This window comes from Fringilla coelebs, assembly GCF_963513975.1.
Source record: "Fringilla coelebs genome assembly, contig: SCAFFOLD_64, whole genome shotgun sequence".
Taxonomy (NCBI): domain Eukaryota; kingdom Metazoa; phylum Chordata; class Aves; order Passeriformes; family Fringillidae; genus Fringilla; species Fringilla coelebs.
Window position 1 is genome coordinate 182,270 of NW_028167209.1, and position 20,274 is coordinate 202,543.

The 20,274-nt window shown below is 59.7% G+C and overlaps 1 protein-coding gene across 1 annotated transcript; it reads left to right on the plus strand.

The window, feature by feature from the left end:
* Positions 1-9,667: 9,667 nt before the first annotated feature.
* On the plus strand, positions 9,668-19,500 carry LOC311166161 (Fc receptor-like protein 4; the record flags this gene model as incomplete). Its single annotated transcript, XM_084227630.1, has 10 exons — positions 9,668-9,698; positions 10,358-10,612; positions 16,994-17,257; positions 17,757-18,026; positions 18,173-18,180; positions 18,277-18,427; positions 18,512-18,595; positions 18,980-19,001; positions 19,092-19,171; positions 19,257-19,500. 10 exons carry the CDS (start codon positions 9,668-9,670, stop codon positions 19,364-19,366), a joined length of 1,275 nt encoding a protein of 424 aa, XP_084083756.1. The 3' UTR covers positions 19,367-19,500.
* Positions 19,501-20,274: the final 774 nt, after the last annotated feature.

Consider the following 20,274-nt stretch of genomic DNA (forward strand, 5'->3'; position numbering starts at 1 on the left):
TCCCCATGATCCCATCCCCATGGCCACATCCTCACTGTTCTTGTCCCCTTCTGTCCCTGCATCCCAGGTCCCTTGTCCCCATCCCCAGAGCTACCTGAGCCCAAAGGTGCCAGTCCCCACAGACCCATCCCCAAATTCCTGCCCCCTGTTCCTGTCCCCAAAGCCACCCTACATCTCCAGTCCTTGAGGTTTCCGGCCCATGACTGGGGCACTCACCCCACAGGAGCAGCGCCACCTTTCCGGCCATCCCGGTGTCCCCAGCATTGTGGACTGGCTGTCACTGGCTGCTGTGGCCACCGCTCCCCTGGCTGGCGGCTCTTCGGATGAAGGGGAAGGAAGCGAGGTCACATCCGTCCCCACGTGTAGGTGGCCCTTGGTGGGGGCAGGGTGGCCACAAGCTGGGGACAGGATGGCAACAAGGCTGAGTGGGACAAATTGGGACATATGGTTCACAGGTGTGGGGGGTTCAGTGAGTTTGGGGAGCCCAGGATGGGTGTCCAGGGAAATGGAGGGTCCCAGGGATTGGGTCCATGGGAAATGGGGGTCCTGAAGAACGGTAGTCACGGAGATTGGGGGGCCATGGAAATGGGCATGCCCAGCGTTTGCTTGTGGCTAACACAGAGTGTGGAATCTCCCTGAGCGTCCAACAGCTCCACGGGATTGTTCCCTGCCTCCTGGGCACCAACCCAGCCCTAAGGAAGCCTTTTCTTGGCCACATTTAGGAACTCTTCCCATTTTTCTCATTCCCAACCCGAAACTTGATTGACTTCCCATGGAGGAAGGGGAGAAGCTCTGTCTATCCTTGGGACAGTGCACAGGAATCTGTGGAAATGTCCTTGTGTGTCTCAGGGTCTGCTTCCCTGCTAAATCCACCCCAGCCTGCCCTGAATTCCCCTGCTAGGGCACTCCCTGCACCTGCTGTGACACCCTTGTTCCCCAGCCCCACGTGTGCTCAATATTTCCACACTTTTCCCTCTCTTCTTCTGGGCACATCCTGAACCCAAACATTCTTTCTTGGAGGTTCCAGAAGGCTGCAGGTTTTGTTCAAGAAGGAGGGTCCAGGTCAGGTTGCTGAGCAGATTGCTGTTGTCTTTGCAGGAGTTTTGTGGTTTTCTCAGTCCCCTGGGCAAAGGGACAAAATGATCAATTCCTGCATTTCTGGAATGGTTCCCTCACAGCTGCCCCTGCAGGGGGGTTTCTAGCCAGCCCTGCTCTGAAAACCATCAAAGGCCCTCCCAGAGCCACTGCCTGGGCTCCCTTTGGGGTTTGTGCTTCTTGCAGAGCTGAGCAAACCACAGGCAGGCCTTTTACCCCCACAGAATTCTCACCTCTGCAGCAGCTCTAAAGCTGCCAGAATCAAAGGCAAAGGGGACAGGGGGGACCCTGAGGTGCTGGCTGCCACCTGGGGCTGGCCAGAGCAGGGCTGGGCAATGGCCATCCCTGTGCAGTGGGGCAGGGCCATGGCTGGGCCCCACCCTTGGGTGGCCACTGGCTTCAAGGAGCAGGAGTTTGGGAGCTCCTTCCTGTCCAGGGCTCCATTCCCCAGCTGCTCTTGCCAGCTCAGATCCTGCAGGGAACGAGCAAGAATGGAGAAGTCTGGACCCCCCTGGAGCTGCCATGGCCCAGGACAGGACCCCCTTGTCCAGCATGTGTTACCCCTGGGACAGCATCCCCCTAGCACAGGAGCCTCCTGGATGTCCTCGCCCAAGACAGAACCTGCCCCGCCTCGTGTGACCAAGGTGTCAAACGGCCTCTTCCTTCTTCTGCAGGAGAGAGAAAGTGAAAGTGTTGGGGTGGGAAAGTGGGCATCCCCATCCCCCACAGCCTCCCCAGCCCTCCCTGCAGACCCCCCACCCCTGCTTCCCCCACCCTGGGCTTCCCCAACCCCGTCCCTGCTCAGGTGCCCCCCAGGATCATCAAAGCACAAACTGGGGGGTTGTGAAATTGAGGGGTGAAATGATGGAAATGGAAAAAAAGAGAGGGAAAAGACACTGGGGGTGTGGGGACACAGACCCAGAGACCTTCAGAATCTGTCTGGGGTGACCCCAAGGCCACCGGCAGCTTATGGAGGCTGTGCTGGGCTCTGGGTCTCCCCAAAATCTGAGGCACCCAGGGAAGGAGTTGAGACCCCTGGGCTCACCCAGCCCCTGCACATCCCTGGCACACTCATTTCCCTGGGAATCAAAACATGGGACCCCCACTCCTTATGTCACCCGTCTCTGTAACCCCCATCCCAGTACTGACATTCCCCAGGATCTCCATGGCCCAGCACCCCATTCCCAAGGAACCCTCGCCTGTTCATTCCATCCCCTGCAATCCTCCTTTTCCCAGAACTTTGGTTCTCCCAGGGACACCAATACCCCCTGCTCCCCACCCTTAGCAGGATGACCACATCCCATGACCCAAAATCCTTGGAGCCCACGTTCCCCTTGGACTCCCAACCCTGAGTCCCTCCAGCCCTTGGGAACTCCATTCCCTTGGCCCCATCACTGGTGACTCCTTCTCCTCAGCTCCCCCATTCCCAGGGACCCCATCATTGGGACCCCCCATTCCCCTGGACACCCATCCCAGGCTCCCCAAACCCCTGAGCCCCCACTCCTGGGAACCCGTATGACACCGTGTCCCACCCAGCCTTGTCCCCATCCTGTCCCCACCCAGCCCGCAGCCTGTGGCCACCCTGCCCCCACCAAGTGCCAGCTATGCACGATGGGCGAGACCTGACCTCGCTTCCTTCCCCTTTGGCCAAAGAGCCACCAACGAGGGGACAGCCACCCCCTGCAGTGAGTGACAGACAGTTCACATGGCTGGGGACACCGGGATGGCGGGATGGTGGTGCTGCTCCTGTGGGGTGAGTGCCCTGGGCACGGGCTTGACACCCCAGGGATGGGGAGGGGGCAATAGGGGGGCTGGTGGGGTGCCTTGAGTTCCCCATGGCCAGCAGGGCATGGAGCCCAGTGTGACCAGAGTTGTGTGGTGGCCATGGGGACAGGAACATGGGCACAGGAGTGTGGGAACTGGGATGTGGGGACAGGGACAGTGGGATAGAAATGTGGGGACAAGGATGTGGCAGAAGGAACCTTGGGGCTGGGGCAGCTGTGTGGACAGGGACAGGGACACAAGGATGCAGGGACAGGGACAAGGGGAAAGGCCCTATGTTGATGGGCCATGGAGACAGGTGCCAACAGAATGGGATCATGGGCACAGGGCCACGGGGATTTTGCTGTGGGGCTGGCAGGGGTGACCTGTGCCAGGAGAGTGTCCCCATGCCTGAGGAGGGGTTGGCTGCTGTGTCCTGGTCCTCGAGACATCTGTGCCACAGCAGTGACCCCACAGAGACAGTAAGGGACAATCCCGACAACCCGTGCCGCCATGCTGCTGTCCCTGCAGTGCCACCCCCACCCAGCCCTGTCCCTTCTCCCTTCCAGCCCAGACCCTCGGCCTCGCTGGTGAGTCCTCGGGGGATGCCATGGCCCCACCCTACTGTCCCCAGCCTTGCTCTGGCCATGGCAGGCTGGTGTCCCCTGTCACCCGCAGGTGCCCAGAACACCCAGCTCCTCGTGGAGCCCCCCTGGAGGCCGGCGGTGCTTTGGGACCGGGTGACACTGACCTGCCAGGGCTCAGGGACCGCCGGTGCCACCACCTGGTACAAGGACGGGCGGCGCTGGTGGAAGCAGAGAAGCGATCACATCAATGTCATCAAAAGTGGCACCTACGAGTGTGACAGACCCGACACAGGGCGCAGCCCCCCATTGACAGTCTCAAATGGTGAGGCAGGTTTTCATGTCCCCAGCCTGGCACCTGCCCAGAGCTCAAGGGCTCAGGGTGGGCTTTGCTCCATGGGTCACCTCCTGGTGTGACCAGAGCCTGTCTCCCGCTCTGGGGACATCCAAGAGCATTCCACTGCCAGGAGATTTCTCTCTCACAATGGGTGGCCCCTGGTGTCTCCTGGAGCCATCATGACCCTCCTGACGCCCCTGGTGTGACAGGTCCCCTCTGTCCCCCAGACCTGGTGGTGCTGCAGGTGCCAGCACGGGCACTGCTGGAGGGGGACACGGTGACACTGCGCTGCCGGAGCTGGCAGAACAGACGGCTCACAGATGTGTACTTCTACCATGAAGAGGCTTGTCTGAAGTGGAGCTATGATGGGACCGAGCTGTCCCTGTCACCTGTGCAGCTGAGCCTCAGTGGCAACTACTACTGTGGGGGCTCGGTGAGCCATGTGGTGTCGAAGTGGAGCAAGTCGAAGCCGGTGACAGTGACAGTGCGCAGTGAGTGCATGGATGGGGACAGGGAAGCCCAGCATCCTCTGAGGGTTTCTCCACCACTGCCTGAATCCTTCATCCCTCCCTTTACTCCTCCCTGGCTCACCCAGAAATGCCCAAGTCCCTCTGGGTTTCCCCCATCACTGCCCAGTTCTCCCTGCACATCCCTCATCCCTCTCTTTGTCCTCCCCAGCCCTCCCTGGATTCCCCAACACCTTCCAAGGTCCCTGCTACACCCTCTGGGTCTGCCTTCCATCCCTGGGTCCTCCCTGGGCTTATCTCTAAACCCCAAATCATTCCCTGAGTCTCCTCAGCCTCCCTTGTGGTTCCCCATCCCTGCCTGGGTCTCTCCCCCTTTCCATGGGGTCTCGCCATTGTCCCCAGATCCCACCATGCCTCCTAGGGTCCCCTCCTGCTCACTGGGATCCTCTCTGCCCCCCTCCAATCCTCGTCTTTCCACTCCAGTGTCTCCCTGCCCCTCCTGGGTCCCCAATCCCTCCTGTGTTCCCCTGCAGGGGTCCCACTCTTGGGGGTGTCTCTGTCAGCGCAGCCCCCCGGGGGACAGGTGGCACTTGGGGACAGCCTGGTGCTGAGCTGCAAGGTGGCCACAGGGACAGGTCCCCTGTCCTTCTCCTGGCACCGGGAGGTCTCAGGGCCACTGCTGGACACTGACCCCCGCCTGGAGCTGCGCCACATTGGGGACAATGACAGTGGCAAGTACCGGTGCCGGGTCAGCGACGGGGACAGTGTGGCTGAGAGTGACCCCCTGAATGTCACCGTGATGGGTGAGCGGGACCCTCGGGCTGGGGGTGACCCCACCCACGGCACCCCCATCACACCTCGCCCAGTGCCAGCCCCGTCTGTGTCCCCACAGTGCCCGTGGCCAATGCCACCATCACCCCCGGTCCCCTGTCACACCCGGTGCGCACAGGTGACAACGTGACCCTGCGCTGCTCGGTGCAGGTGGGCTCAGCCCCTGTCACCTTCACCTGGCTGCACAACGGGACAGAGGTGGCCCGGGGTCCCCTCCTGGAGCTCGGGGACATCGATGTGGGACATTCGGGCACCTACCAGTGCATGGCCATCAATCAGCTGGGACAGGACGGGCACCGCGTGTTCCAGGCACTCAGCCCTGAGCTGGCCCTGGAGGTGACACCACGGGACACAAGGACACACATGGATACAGGTGGGGGTCACATGGGGTCACTGTGTGGTTCAGGACCCCTGGGGTGTTGGGTGACCCTCATGTGTCCCCCTCTGTTCCTTGCAGTGGCTGTAGGGGTCGGTGGGGCCCTTTTGTTCCTGCTCCTGCTCGTGGGTGTCATTGTGGCCTGGCACTGGTGGCAACGCCTGGGTGGGTGACAATGCGGGGGGGGGGGGGGGGGGGGGGGGGGCGGTTCCAAGCAGATTTAGAGGCCCCCACAACTGTGACCCTGCAAGGTTTAGGGAAACTCTGGATGGTCCTGCACGGGTGTTGGTGTTCTTTCAAGTTTTTTGGGGCTGTTAGGTGGGTCTCTCTCTCTGCTAGGCTTTGGATTCTTGAGGCTGAGTTTGTCGGGGCACGGGTGAGGTTCCTGAATTCAGGGGGGTTCAGGGATGCTTGGGGGTCCTGTGGGAAATTGAGGGTACCGTGGGGGTTCAGGAATCCTGAGAGGGGTCAAGGCCCTGGGACCCGACAGTCACTCCTCCCCCCTTTTTTATGCAGCTGCTATGAAGCATCAGGAAAGGTGAGTGGGGGGCTGAAACCGCACTCTTCCCTTTTACCCCAACCCCCAAGATCTCCCATTCCCTCCCCCACATCCCCTTTATTCCCTCAGGGCCCCCCCGGATCCTCCAGCCCCGCCAGAGGAGGGGGAGGTGCTGTACGCCCGTGTCATGAAAACCAAGAGGGCAGGGGGTGAGTATGGGGGGGACACACGCAGAGGCACAAGTCACCCACGAGTGTCACCCCACCCAGATCCCACAGCCCGTGTCTCTCACAGTGTCCCCCCGTGCCACCACCCTCCAGGATCCCCAGGTGACCTACGCGGAGCTGCGGGGACCCCAGGGGCGACCGCAGGAACCCGGTGACATCTACGGGAATGTGCTGTGACACTGGGGGGAACTGGGGAGCACTGGGTGTCCCCACCCTTGGGCACCCACTCGTGTGTGTGCTGCCATTAAAAACCACCCGACTCCCTTCCCGTGACGGCACAAAGATCCCAAAGGGCTGAGAGACAATTTCCTGCAATCACAACAAGAGAGAATAAAACCAACGGCAACAGCAAGAAGGTTCAGAGTCCAACTTGTCACACAAGGAACGATTTCCAGGAAAAGCCACCAAAAATGAACAAACCCCAGACATTTCCCAAACCTCACAGAGCGGCCTTCAGGAGGCTCTGGATTCTCTTGTCTCCTGTCTCAAACCCCTCCTCTGCCCTGTTCCCCACACCAGCATGTGACAAAAGCCCTGTGGGGGTTCCGGGGCCTCCCACTTTGCCAGGGCACTGGGCTCAGGCCATTACACAGGGTGGGGTGTCCAAGACAGGAAAGATTTGATGTCTGGAGACATTTTGGAACAGCTGTGTGTGGCAGGGGTGGATCAGGCCTTGCTTTTGGTGAAACAGGGTCCCATCTGTCCATCAGTCTGTCAGCCATGGCACGCTGGGGACAGTGTGACACTCTGCCAAAGACAGCTCCTGAGAGGCCATGTGACCAGAAATGCCACCTGGGGTGAGGGTCCTTGGTGGCGTAACTGGCTTAAAAGGCAGAGCATGAGGTGGCAAAGTCCTTGACCCTGTCTCCTCTTGGGGAGTCTGTCCTATCCATGCTGAAACCCAGGAGTTGGCAACTCATTTAAATGAGAAATATCTGCCAAGGAAATCGAGAATATTCCTGGAATGGAAATAAGACCCAGGCCTAAAACTTTTTTTAATTTTAAAGATGATGGGACTTCCAGGCCAAAGTGTAGGAAAAGGCATAACAGCTCTTTACTAGCAAATTTATAAACCAGAACAGAACAAACAACACAAAGCCAGAACTTTCCCTCACGCTCAGCGCCGTTCGTGTTTACGGCAGTGATAACTGCAGCCAGCAGGGGGCGCTGCAGGGAGCACACCCGGCCAGCAGGGGGCGCCCCCGTCCAGCTCCATCCCCTCAGGGGCCATGGCGGCCTCGGGCGGGAGGCAGGAGGGGAAATCGCTCCTTTTGCAAACTCACGGGCACCAATCGCTCACGGCACCACCACTGGCAGCGGGCAGGAGCCGCCAAGGCAGCAGGTTGGATCCCAGTGCCCACTGGCAGCGTAGCAGTTTCCCGGGGCCAGGCACACACCCTGAGCAACACCCGTGACCGCTCTCCATGATCCCGGATGGAAGGAAGGCAGCGCCTGAGCCCAGGCAGGTCTCGGGTCCACAGCAGCTCCTCTGGTGGCTTTACGCCACAATTCCTGCAAACCCTCAGCCTTTCACTCAGGGGAGGGGTCAGGGATGGAGCAGCTCTGGGGACACCTGGAATCCAGACCGGGTCACTGCCCACAGCCCCACCATGGCCGCTGGGCAGAGCCCCTGCTCAATATTTCCACACTTTTCTCTCTTATATGATAACACCATTCTGAGCCCAAACATTCTTTCTGGAAGGATCCAAAGGCTGCAGGTTTTGTTCAAGAAGAAGGGTCCAGGTCATGATGTTGAGCAGATTGTTGTGGGATTTGCAGCAGTTTCTGGTTCTCTCAAACCCTTACCAAGAGGAACAAATGATCAATTCTTGCATTTCCGGACTGGTTCCCTCACAGCTGCCCCTGCAGGGGAGTTTCCATCTAGCCCTGCTCTGAAAACCATCAAAGCCCCTCACAGAGCCACTGCTTGGGCTCCCTTTGGGGTTTGTGCTCCTTGCAGGGTTGAGCAAACCACAGGCAGGCCTTTTCCCCCCACAGAATTCTCACCTCTGCAGCAGCTCTAAAGCTGCTAGAAACAAAGGCAAGGGGGCAGGGTGGGACCCTGAGGTGCTGGCTGCCACCTGGGGCTTGCCAGAGCAGGGCTGGGCAATGGCCATCCCTGTGCAGTGGAGCTGGGCCATGGCTGGGCCCCACCCTTGGGTGGCCACTGGCTTCAAGGAGCAGGACTTTGGGAGCTCCTTCCTGCCCAGGGCTCCATTCCCCTGCTGCTCTTGCCAGCTCAGATCCTGCAGGGAACGAGCAAGAATGGAGAAGTCTGGACCCCCCTGCAGCTGCCATGGCCCAGGACAGGACCCCCTTGTCCAGCGTGCGTCCCCCCTGGGACAGCATCTCCCCAGGAAAGGAGCCCCCCAGATGTGCCTGCCTAGGACAGAACCTTCCCCCCTCCTGTGACCAAGGTGTCAAACGGCCTCTTGCTTCTTCTGCAGGAGAGAGAAAGTGAAAGTGTTGGGGAGGGAAAGTGGACATCCCCATCCTCCACAGCCTCCCCAGCCCTCCCTGCAGACCCCTCAGCCCTTCTTCCCCCACCCTGGGCTTCCCCCAACCCATTCCCTGCTAAGGCGCACTCCAGGACCATCAAGGCACAAACAGGGCTGGTTGTGAATTTGAGGGGTGAAATGATGGAAATGGAAAAAAAGAGAGGGAAAAGTCACTGGGTATGTGGGGACACAGACCCGGAGACTCTCAGAATCTGTCTGGGGTGACCCCCAGACCTTGGGCACCTTATAATGGCTGTGCTGGGCTCTGGGTCTCCCCAAAATCTGAGGCACCCAGGGAAGGAGCTGAGACCCACTGCCTCACAAAGCCACTGCCCATCCCTGCCACACTCATTTCCCTGAGAACCAAAACATGGGACCCCCATTCCTGATGTCACCCCTTCTCTGTAACCCCCATCCCAGTACTGACATTCCCCAGGATCTCCATGGCCCAGCACCCCATTCCCAAGGAACCCTCTCCTGTTCATTCCATCCCCTGCAATCCTCCTTTCCCCAGAACCTTGCTTCTCCCAGGAACACCCATACCCCCTGCACCCCATTCTTAGCAGGATGAGCACATCCCGTGACCCAAAATCCTTGGAGCCCACGTTCCCCTGGGACTCCCATCCCTCAGCCCTGGGAACCCCCATTCCCATGGCCCCATCTCTAGCGTCTCCCCCTCCTCAGCTCCCCCATTCCCAGGGACCCCATTCCTGGGACCCCCCATTCCCCTGGACACCCATCCCAGGCTCCCCAAATCCCTGAGCCCCCACTCCTGGGAACCCATATCACACCGTGTCCCACCCAGCATTGTCCCCATCCTGTCCCCACCCAGCCCACAGCCTGTGGCCACCCTGCCCCCACCAAGTGCCAGCTACGCACGACAGGCGAGACCTGACCTCGCTTCCTTCCCCTTTGGCCAAAGAGCCACCAACAAGGGGACAGCCACCCCCTGCAGCCAGTGACAGCCAGTCTACATGGCTGCTGACACCAGGATGGCCGGGAAGGTGGCACTGCTCCTGTGGGGTGAATGCCCTGGGCACGGACCTGACACCCTGAGGATGGGGAGGGGGCACAGGGGGCCTGCGGTGTGCCCTGAGCTCCCCAAGGCCAGCAGGGCATGGAGCTCAGTGTGACCAGAGTTGTGTGGTGGCCATGGGGACAGGAACAGGGGGAGAGGAATGTGGGAACTGGGATGTGGGGACAGTGACAGGGGGCCAAAAATGTGGGGACCAGGATGTGGCAGAAGCAACCTTGGGCTGGGGCCGCTGTGTGGACAGGGACAGGGACACAGGGATGCAGGGACAGGGACAAGGGGACAGGCCCTATGTTGATGGGCCATGGGGACAGGTGCCAACAGAATGGGATCATGGGCACAGGGCCACGGGGCTGTGGCTGTGGGGCTGGAAGGGGTGTCCTGTGCCAGCAGAGTGTCCCCATGCCTGAGGAGGGGTTGGCTGCTGTGTCCCTGTCCTCGAGACATCTGTGCCACAGCAGTGCCCCCAGAGAGACAGTTAGGGACAATCCCGACACCCGGTGTCCCCGTCCTGCTGTCCCTGCAGTGCCACCCCCAGCCAGCCCTGTCCCTTCTCCCTTCCAGCCCAGACCCTCGGCCTCGCTGGTGAGTCCTCGGGGGATGCCTTGGCCCCACCCTACTGTCCCCAGCCTTGCTCTGGCCATGGCAGGCTGGTGTCCCCTGTCACCCGCAGGTGCCCAGACCACCCAGCTCCTCGTGGAGCTCCCCTGGACGCCGGCGGTGCTGTGGGACCGAGTGACACTGACCTGCCAGGGCTCGGGGACCGCCGGTGCCGCCACCTGGTACAAGGATGGGCAGCAATGGGGGCAGCAGGGAAGCGACCACTTCACTGTCACCGAGAGTGGCACCTACGAGTGTGACAGACCCGACACCGGGCGCAGCCCCCCCGTGAGAGTCTCAGATGGTGAGGGGGGTTCAAGTGCCCCCAGCCTGGCACCCATGGGGACACCAAGGGCTCAGGGTGGGCTCTGCTCCATGGGTCAGCTCCTGTGTGACCAGAGCCTGTCCCCTGCACTGGGGACATCCCATAGCATCCCTGTGTTAGAAGACTTCTCACTCACAATGGGCGGCCCCTGGTGCTTCCTGATGCCATCATGACCCTCCTGACACCCCTGGTGCGACAGGACCTTTCTGTCCCCTAGACCTGGTTGTGCTGCAGGTGCCAGCACGGGCACTGCTGGAGGGGGACACGGTGACACTGCGCTGTAAGAGCAGGAAGAACAAACGGCTCACAAGCGTGTACTTCTACCATGAAGAGGCTTGTCTGAAGTGGAGCTATGATGGGACCGAGCTGTCCCTGTGCAGCTGAGCCTCAGTGGCAACTACTGCTGTGGGGGCTCTGTGAGCGATGTGGTGCCGAAGTGGAGCAAGTCGAAGCGGGTGACAGTGACAGTGCACAGTGAGTGCAGGGATGGGGACAGGGAAGCCTGACATCCTCTGAGGGTTTCACCACCACTGCCTGAATCCTTCATCCCTCCCTTTACTCCTCCCTGCCTCACCCAGAATTGCCCAAGTCCCTCTTGGTTTTTCCCATGACTGCCCAGTTCCCCCTGCAGATCCCTCATCCCTCTCTTGGTCCTCCCCAGCCCTCCCTGGATTCCCCAACCATTCCAAGGTGCCTGCTCCACCCTCTGCTCTCCCTTCCATCCCTGGGTCCTCCCTGGGCCCATCTCTAAACCTCAAATCATTCCCTGAGGCTCCGCAGTCTGGTTCTCCATCCCTGCCTGGGTCTCTCCCCCTTCCATGGGGTCTTGCCTTTGTCCCCAGGTCCCACCATGCCTCCCAGAGTCCCCTCCTCCTCGTTAGAATCTTCTCCACTCATCTCCAATTCCCCTCTTTCCCCTCCAGAGTCCCCCAGCCCCTCGTGGGTCCCCAGTCCCTCCTGTGTCCCCCTACAGGGGTCCCGTTCTCAAGGGTGTCCCTGTCAGCGCAGCCCCCCGGGGGACAGGTGGCACTAGGAGACAGCCTGGTGCTGAGCTGTGTGGTGGCCGCGGGGACAGGTCCCCTGTCCTTCTCCTGGCACCGGGAGGGCTCGGAGCCACTGCTAGGCACCGACCCCCGCCCGGAGCTGCGGCACGTTGGGGACAATGACAGTGGCCAGTACTGGTGCCGGGTCAGCGATGGGGACAGCATGGCTGAGAGTGACCCCCTGAATGTCACTGTGCTGGGTGAGCGGGACCCTCGGGCTGGGGTGACCCCACCCATGGCACCCCCATCCCACCTCACTCGGTGCCAGCCTTGTCTGTATCCCCACAGTGCCTGTGGCCAATGCCACCATCACCCCCGGTCGCCTGTCACACCCACTGCGTGCATGTGACAACGTGACCCTGCGCTGCTCGGTGCAGGTGGGCTCAGCCCCTGTCACCTTCACCTGGCTGCACAATGGGCAGGAGGTGGCCCGGGGTCCCCTCCTGGAACTCGGGGACATTGATGTGGGACAGTCGGGCACCTACCAGTGCATGGCCACCAACCAGCTGGGACAGGATGGGCACCGCGTGTTCCGTGCACTCAGCCCTGAGCTGGCACTGACAGTGGCACCTGCCTCACCCTGGGTCACAGGTGGGGTCACACGGGTTCACCGGGGTGTTCAGGACCCCTGAAGTTCAGGGAGACCCCAGTGTGTCCCCTCTGTTCCTTGCAGTGGCTGTGAATGTCGGCAGAACCCTCCTGTTCCTGCTCCTGCTCCTGGTTGTCATCGGGGGCTGTCACTGGTGGCACTGCCAGGGTGGGTGACAATGGAGGGGATGGGGGTCCTGGAGTGAGAGGGAGCCCCCAGAGTGGGGGCAGAGATCAGGGATCCAGTGGGAATCGGGGCTGCAGCGGGGACTTGGGGGTCCATGGGTGGTTGGAACTGCCGAAGTCCCAGGAAGGGTCAGGCGTCCCAGCGTCCCCTCGGTCACCCCCTCCCCTTTTCCTTGCAGCTGCCAGGAAGCCCCAGGACAGGTGAGTGGTGGGCTTGGGCTGGGACTCCCCTTTCCCCCTCCCCAGACACCCCCAGGGCTCCCCTTATCCCCACAGGACCCCTGGATGAGGGGCTTGTGCTCAACACCCACCTCGTGGGCACCAAGGGTGCAGGGGGTGAGTGCAGTGGGTTACGCTGGGCCCTGTCACCTACAGGTGTCACCGCCCAGCCAGGTCCCTAAAACCGGTGTCAGTCTCAGGGCCCCCACAGGTGTCCCCCAGCCCTGCCCCACCTCGGGATCCACAGGTGACCAACATGGAGCTCTAGGGGCCCTACAAGGGACAGCGGGACCCCCGTGACTACGATGACGTGCTGTGACACTGGGGACACTGGGGTGCATCGATTCCCGTCATGGGGCTCTTCTTCCTCTTCCCAGCACCCCTCGGGGCTCCTCATTCCCCCTCCCAGTGCTGGGGGTTCACATGAGGTTTTTCTCTCTTATTGTACCCAAAATTCAGTTTTTTGGTCAAACTCTGTGACAAACAAGGCTCACTCTTTAAAATTTTTAAGTGTTTAGTAAGGGATAAAAATAATAATAAGGTCAGTGAACAGCAGGCTGGGTGCTTGGCAGCTGCCAGAGGCACACAGTTAACTACAACAATTCTTCCTACACATCTTTTCATTGTTTTGGTTAAATACACACTCAGGAGGGTTATGCATATGCAAACATTCTTTATTGTCTAAATATTCTGGGAATTCCTTTGCTGTATTTGACCCTTGATTCATTTTCATAAAGTGCACACCATCCTGCAGATTAAATTTATATATTTTATGTGCTCACAAGCCCCGCCCTATTCTGTGGTTTTACAGCTCTTGATAACCAAAGGGTCAGTGGCAAATCCCACTTTTCAGTATTTCTTTTGTTGTTTATTTACTTGCTACATTTCAATGTGTTCTTCTCATACAGGTGAGATACTCCAGCAGTACATTAAATCAACATTAGCTATTTCACACAATTATCTGAGTTATTCTCACCATTGTCCCTTAGTTGCACAAATAAAGGCATTAGATATTTCTGCAACAGTTAATGTTGTAATACACAGCACATTGTCTCTATCCTGATATTTTGGGAGAGCCTAAACTATAATATATTTATCACACTGAAATATATATTCTACACACGGATTAGGGTAAAAAGGCTGACAAATCGTAGTATATCAAAAGCAGTTGAGAAGTGATTACAAACAGAATTATACCAAAATAATTTGCAAAACCCAATAGTGAAAGCCAAAGGCTGCATAGTCATTCATAACAGGGGGAAGGTGTATTGAAGGGTTTATTTGACTTCTCCTTACCCTGCTCTGATTTTGTCAGCAATAAATTCAATTCATATCTCTAAATCCAAGGCAGTTTTACCCGTAACAGGATTTGATGAGGGATCTGTCCTGGTCTGTGTCTCAACCCAGGAACCCTTTGCTCAATTTTCTCTCCCCATCCAGGTGTGGAGGGCAGTAAGAGAGTGGCTGTGGTGGGTGAAGGGCATCCGGCCACTGTCCATCCACAGCAACGCAGGGAGGAGGAGAAGGGTCCAGATCAGGCTCTTGAGCAGATTGGTGTGGGATTTGCAGTAGCTCTAGGGCACTCTCAGTCCCTTGGGCAAAGGGACAAAATGATCAACTCCTGCATTTCCACACTGGTTCCTTCACAGCTGCCCCTGCAGGAGGGGTCTCCAGCCAGCCCTGCTCTGAAAACCATCAAAGGCCCTCCCAGAGCCACTGCTTGGGCTCCCTTTGGGGTTTGTGCTTCTTGCAGAGCTGAGCAAACCACAGGCAGGGCCTTGTTCCGCCCCCAAAATTCTCACCTCTGCAGCAGCTCTAAAGCTGCCAGAATCAAAGTCAAGGGGGCAGGGGGGACCCTGAGGTGCTGGCTGCCACCTGGGGCTGGGCAGAGCAGGGCTGAGCAATGGTCATCCCTGTGCAGTGGGGCTGGGCCATGGCTGGGTCCCACCCTTGAACTGACAGGGGTCCCCAGGATGTGCCACCCCGGGGACAGGATCACCTCAGGACAGGACCCCCTTGGATGTGCCCACCAGGACAGAAGTTTCCCCCTTTCCCATCTGACTCTCAGCACAAATGGCCTCTTCCTTCTTGTCCAGGAAAAGGAAAGTGAAAGTGTTGACGGGGCGCAGCCCAACACCTCCATCCCCCACAGCCTCCACACCCTTCCCTGCAACCCCACACCTCATTCTCCCCTACCCCTGAGTCCCCCCAACCCCTTCCCTGCTGCGGTGCTCCCCTGGATTGCTGCAGGAACAGAGGGAGAGGGGACATGACAGAATAGTGAGGAAAATAAGAAACAAAGAGAAATAAAGAGAGGAAAAAGTCAAGGGGGGCAAGGGAGTGCACAGAATCAGAGCCATCCAGGACCCGCATGTGATGCCTGCACAGCAAACGAGCGCCCCAGAGGAGGTGTGCTGGGCCCTGGGTCACTCCAAAATCTGAGGCACCCCAGGAAGGAGCTGCAATCCCCATACCCACCCAGCCACTCCCCACCACTGGCACCCCCATTCTCCTGGCACCCCAACCATGGCACCCCCATGGCCTTGGTCTCTCCTCCCTTGGACCCCCATCCCAGGGCTGCCATTGCCCAGCACCACCATTGCCTTGATCCCATCCCATCGGCTGCTTCTTCCCCCAGACCCCCGATTCCCGAGGGTCCCCTTTTTCCCCCTGCACCCCCAACCCAGGCACCCACATGTCATGACACCAAATCCCTGGGGACCATCTTCCCACAGCACCCCCATCACTGAATCCCCTCAGGCATGGAGACCCCAATTCCCCTGGACCCACAATTCTCCTGGTCGCCCATCCTTGGTTCCGCACATCCCCTGAGCCCCCCACTCTAGGCAACACAATCCCCCACCATGTCCCCAGACCATCCCATCATGTCCCCATCCTGTCCCCAGCTTGTGGCCACCCTGCCCCCACCAAGTGCCACCTACACATGGGGACGGATGTGACCTCGCTTCCTTCCCCTTCATCCGAAGAGCCGCCAGCCAGGGGAGCGGTGGCCACAGCAGCCAGTGACAGCCAGTCCACATGGCTGGGGACACCAGGATGGCTGGGAAGGTGGCACTGCTCCTGTGGGGTGAGTGCTCTGGGCACGGGCCTGACATCCCAGAGATGGGGAGGAGACAGGGGCACAGGGGGGCTGGTGGGGTGCTCTGAGGTCCCCAATGCCAGCAGTGCCAATCCCTGTTACCCACAGGGGACCTTGGTGTGACTGGGGATGTAAGGTGGCCTTGGGGACAGGAACAGGGGGCAGGAATTTGGGGATGGGTCTGTGGGGACAGGAATGTGGGGACTGGCACCTTTGGGCTCAGGTAGCTCTGGGCATAGGGACAAGGGATCTGGGATGCAGGGACAGAAGGGGACAATAACAGTGAGGATGTGGCCATGGGGATGGGATCATGGGGATGGCACCATGAGCTGGTGGGGATGACCTGGGCCAGCCTGGGCTGTGTGCGTGGTGTCCTCGTGCCTGGGTTGTCCACAGTGTCCCCATGTTCTGCCTCAGCCCAAGGTGGCATGGGTGTCCCTGTTCCCAAGGTGTCTGTGCCAAAGGGATGTGCTGCACGGGTGGCTGTGACACAGACTTGTCCCCTGGAGTCTCCAAATCTTTTGGGGACCACCCAAGCACACTTTCTCAAAGGAACTGCTGTCCCCATGGGAACAGTTTGGGGACGGCACCCCAACCCTGTGCCCCCCTGCTGCTGCCCTATGGTGCCACCCCCACCCAGCCCTGTCCCTTCTCCCTTCTAGCCCAGACCCTCGGCCTCATTGGTGAGTCCTCAGGGGATGCCATGGCCCCACCCTACTGTACCCAGACCCATGCTGGCACTGGCAGGCTGGTGTCCCCTGTCACCCGCAGATGCCCAGACGACACTTCTCCTCGTGGAGCCCCCCTGGACGCCGGCGGTGCTGTGGGACCAGGTGACACTGACCTGCCAGGGCTCGGGGACCGCCGGTGTTGCCACCTGGTACAAGGATGGGCAGCAATGGGGGCCGCAGGGACGTGACCACTTCACTGTCACCGAGAGTGGCACCTACGAGTGTGACAGACTTGACACTGGGCGCAGCCCCCCCATGAGAGTCTCAGATGGTGAGGGGGGTTCAGGTGTCACCAGCCTGGCACCCACGGGGACACCAAGGGCTCCATGGGTCAGCTCCTGTGTGACCAGAGCCTGTCCCCTGCACTGGGGACATCCCAGAGCATCCCTTTGTGAGGAGACTTCTCACTCACAATGGGCGGCCCCTGGTGGTTCCTGGTGCCATCATGACCCTCCTGACACCCCTGGTGTGACAGATCTCCTCTGTCCCCCAGAGCTGGTTGTGCTGCAGGTGCCAGCACGGGCACTGCTGGAGGGGGACACGGTGACACTGCGCTGTCGGAGCAGGAAGAACAAACAGCTCACAAGCGTGTACTTCTACCATGAAGAGGCTTGTCTGAAGTGGAGCTATGTTGGGAGCGAGCTGTCCCTGTCGCCTGTGCAGCTGAGCCTCAGTGGCAACTACTACTGTGGGGGCTCTGTGAGCGATGTGGTGCCGAAGTGGAGCAATTCGAAGCGGGTGACAGTGACAGTGCGCAGTGAGTGCAGGGCTGGGGACAGGGAAGCCCAACATCCTCCAAGGCTTTACCCACCACTGCCTGAATCCTTCATCCCTCCTTTACTCCTCCCTGGCCTACCCAGAATTGCCCAAGTCCCTCTTGGTTTTTCCCATGACTGTCCAGTTCCCCCTGCAGATCCCTCATCCCTCTCTTTATCCTCCCCAGCCCTCCATGGATGCCCCACCCCTTCCAAGGTCCCTGTTCTACCCTCTGGTCTGCCTTCGATCCCTGGGTCCTCCCTGGGCCCATCTCTAAACCTCAAATCATTCCCTGAGTCTCCTCAGTCTGTTTTCCCATCCCTGCCTGGGCCTCTCCCCCTTTCCATGGGGTCTCACCAATGTCCCGAGGTCCCACCATGCCTCCCAGAGTCCCCTCCTCCTCGTTAGAATCTTCTCCACTCATCTCCAATCCCCCTCTTTCCCCTCCAGAGTCCCCCAGCCCCTCGTGGGTCCCCAATCTCTCCTGTGTCCCCCTGCAGGGGTCCCACTCTCAAGGGTGTCCCTGTCAGCGCAGCCCCCCGGGGGACAGGTGGCACTCGGGGACAGCCTGGTGCTGAGCTGCAAGGTGGCCAAGGGGACAGGTCCCCTGTCCTTCTCCTGGCACCAGGAGGGCTCGGAGGCACTGCTAGGCACCGGCCCCCACCTGAAGCTGCACCACGTTGGGGACAATGACAGCAGCCAGTACCGGTGCCGGGTCAGCGACGGGAACAGCGTGGCTGAGAGTGACCCCCTGAATGTCACCGTCCTGGGTGAGCGGGACCCTCGGGCTGGGGGTGACCCCACCCACAGCACCCCCATCCCACCTCACTCGGTGCCAGCCCCATCTGTGTCCCCACAGTGCCCGTGGCCAATGCCACCATCACCCCCGGTCCCCTGTCACACCCGGTGCATGCAGGTGACAACGTGACCCTGCGCTGCTCGGTGCAGGTGGGCTCAGCCCCTGTCACCTTCACCTGGCTGCACAATGGGCGGGAGGTGGCCTGGGGTCCCCTCCTGGAGCTCGGGGACATCGATGTAGGACAATCGGGCACCTACCAGTGCATGGCCACCAACCAGCTGGGACAGGACGGGCACCGCGTGTTCCGGGCACTCAGCCCTGAGCTGGCACTGGAGGTGACACCGCGGGACACAAGGACACACATGGACACAGGTGGGGGTCACATGGGGTCACTGCGTGGTTGAGGACCCCTGGGGTGTTGGGTGACCCTGATGTGTCCCCCTCTGTTTCTTGCAGTGGCTGCAGGGGTCGGTGGGGCCCTTTTGTTCCTGCTCCTGCTTGTGGGTGTCATTGTGGCCTGGCACCGGTGGCACCGCCTGGGTGGGTGACAATGGGGGGACGGGGGTCCCAGGGAGTTGTAGAGACCCCCAGCGTTGGGGAGTGATAGGGCAGCATCCACAGCCTAAGAACTGTGACCTTGTCTGTGGGTCCTGAAGGGTTTGGGAAGGTGCTGGAGCGTCCTGCAGAAATGTTGAGGGTTCTTTCAAGGGCCCTGGGGTTGGTTGGGTGTCTCTGCCCCTGGTAGGCTTTGGGTTCTGGAGGCTGAGGTGCTCGGGGGCACTGGAAAGTGTCCTGAATTCTGGGGTGCTCCAGAGACATTTGGGGGTCCTTTGAGTAATTGAGGGCCCCGTGGGGGTTCAGGAATACTGAGAGGGTTCAGGGCCCTGGGACCCCACAGTCACCCCTCCGCTCTTTTCTCTGTAGCTGCCAGGAAGAACCAGGAAAGGTGAGTCGGGGGACTGAAACCACACTCTCCCCTTTTACCCCAACCCTCAACACCTCCCAATCCCTCCCCACATCCCCTTTATTCCCTCAGGGGCCCCCTGGATCCCCCAGCCTGCCCAGAGGAGGGGGAGGTGCTGTACACCCACGTTGTGGTCTCCAAGAGGGCAGGGGGTGAGTATGGGGGGGACACACACAGAGGGACGTGTCACCCATGGGTGTCACCCCACCCAGATCCCACAGCCCATGTCTCTCGCAGTGTCCCCCTGTGCCACCACCCTCCAAGATCCCCAGGTGACCTACGCAGAGCTGCGGGGACTCCAGGGGCGACCACGGGAACCCGGTGACATCTACGGGAATGTGCTGTGACACTGGGGGGAACTGGGGGGCACTGGGGGTCCCCACCCATGGGCACCCACTCGTCTGTGAGCTGCCACTAAAAACTGTCTGACTCCCTCCCCATGGAGGCACAAGGATCCCAGAGGGCTGAGAGAAGAACAATTTCCTGCAAACACAATGAGAGAGAATAAAACCAACAGCAACAGCAACAAGATTTGGAGTCCAAATTGTCACACAAGGAACGATTTCCAGGGAAAGCCACAAAAAGGAGCAACCCCCAGACATTTCCCACAGCACGTTTCCTCCACCAGAGGAACCTGGCAGGGCCCTGGACCTTCCTTGCTCTGATGGGCAAAGAGGCCTTCAGGAGGCTCTGGATTCTCTTGTCCCCTGTCCCAAACCCCTCCTCTGCCCTGTTCCCCACACCAGCATGTCACAAAGGCCCTGTGGGGGTTCCGGAGCCTCCCCCATTGCCAGGGCAGTGGGGATCAGGCCATGGAACAGGGCGGGGTGTCAGAGACAGGAAAGGTTTGAAGTCTGGAGACATTTTGGAAGAGCTGTGTGTGGCAGGGGTGGGTCAGGCCTTGCTTTTGGTGAGACAGGGCCCCGTCTGTCCATCAGTCTCTCAGCCATGGCACACCAGGGACAGTGTGACGCTCTGCCAAAGCCAGCTCCTGAGTGGCCATGTGACCTGAAGTGCCATGAGGAGAGAGGGCCCTTGGTGGCAAAACTGGCTCAAAAGGCTGAGCATGAGGTGGCCAAGTTGCTGACCCTGTCTCCTCTTGGGGTGTCTGTCCCATCCATGCTGAAACCCAGGAGTTGGCAACTCATTTAAATGAGAAATATCTGCCAAGGAAATCGAGAATATTCCTGGAATGGAAATAAGACCCAGGATTAAAACTTTTTTTAATTTTAATGATGATGGGGCTTCCAGGCCA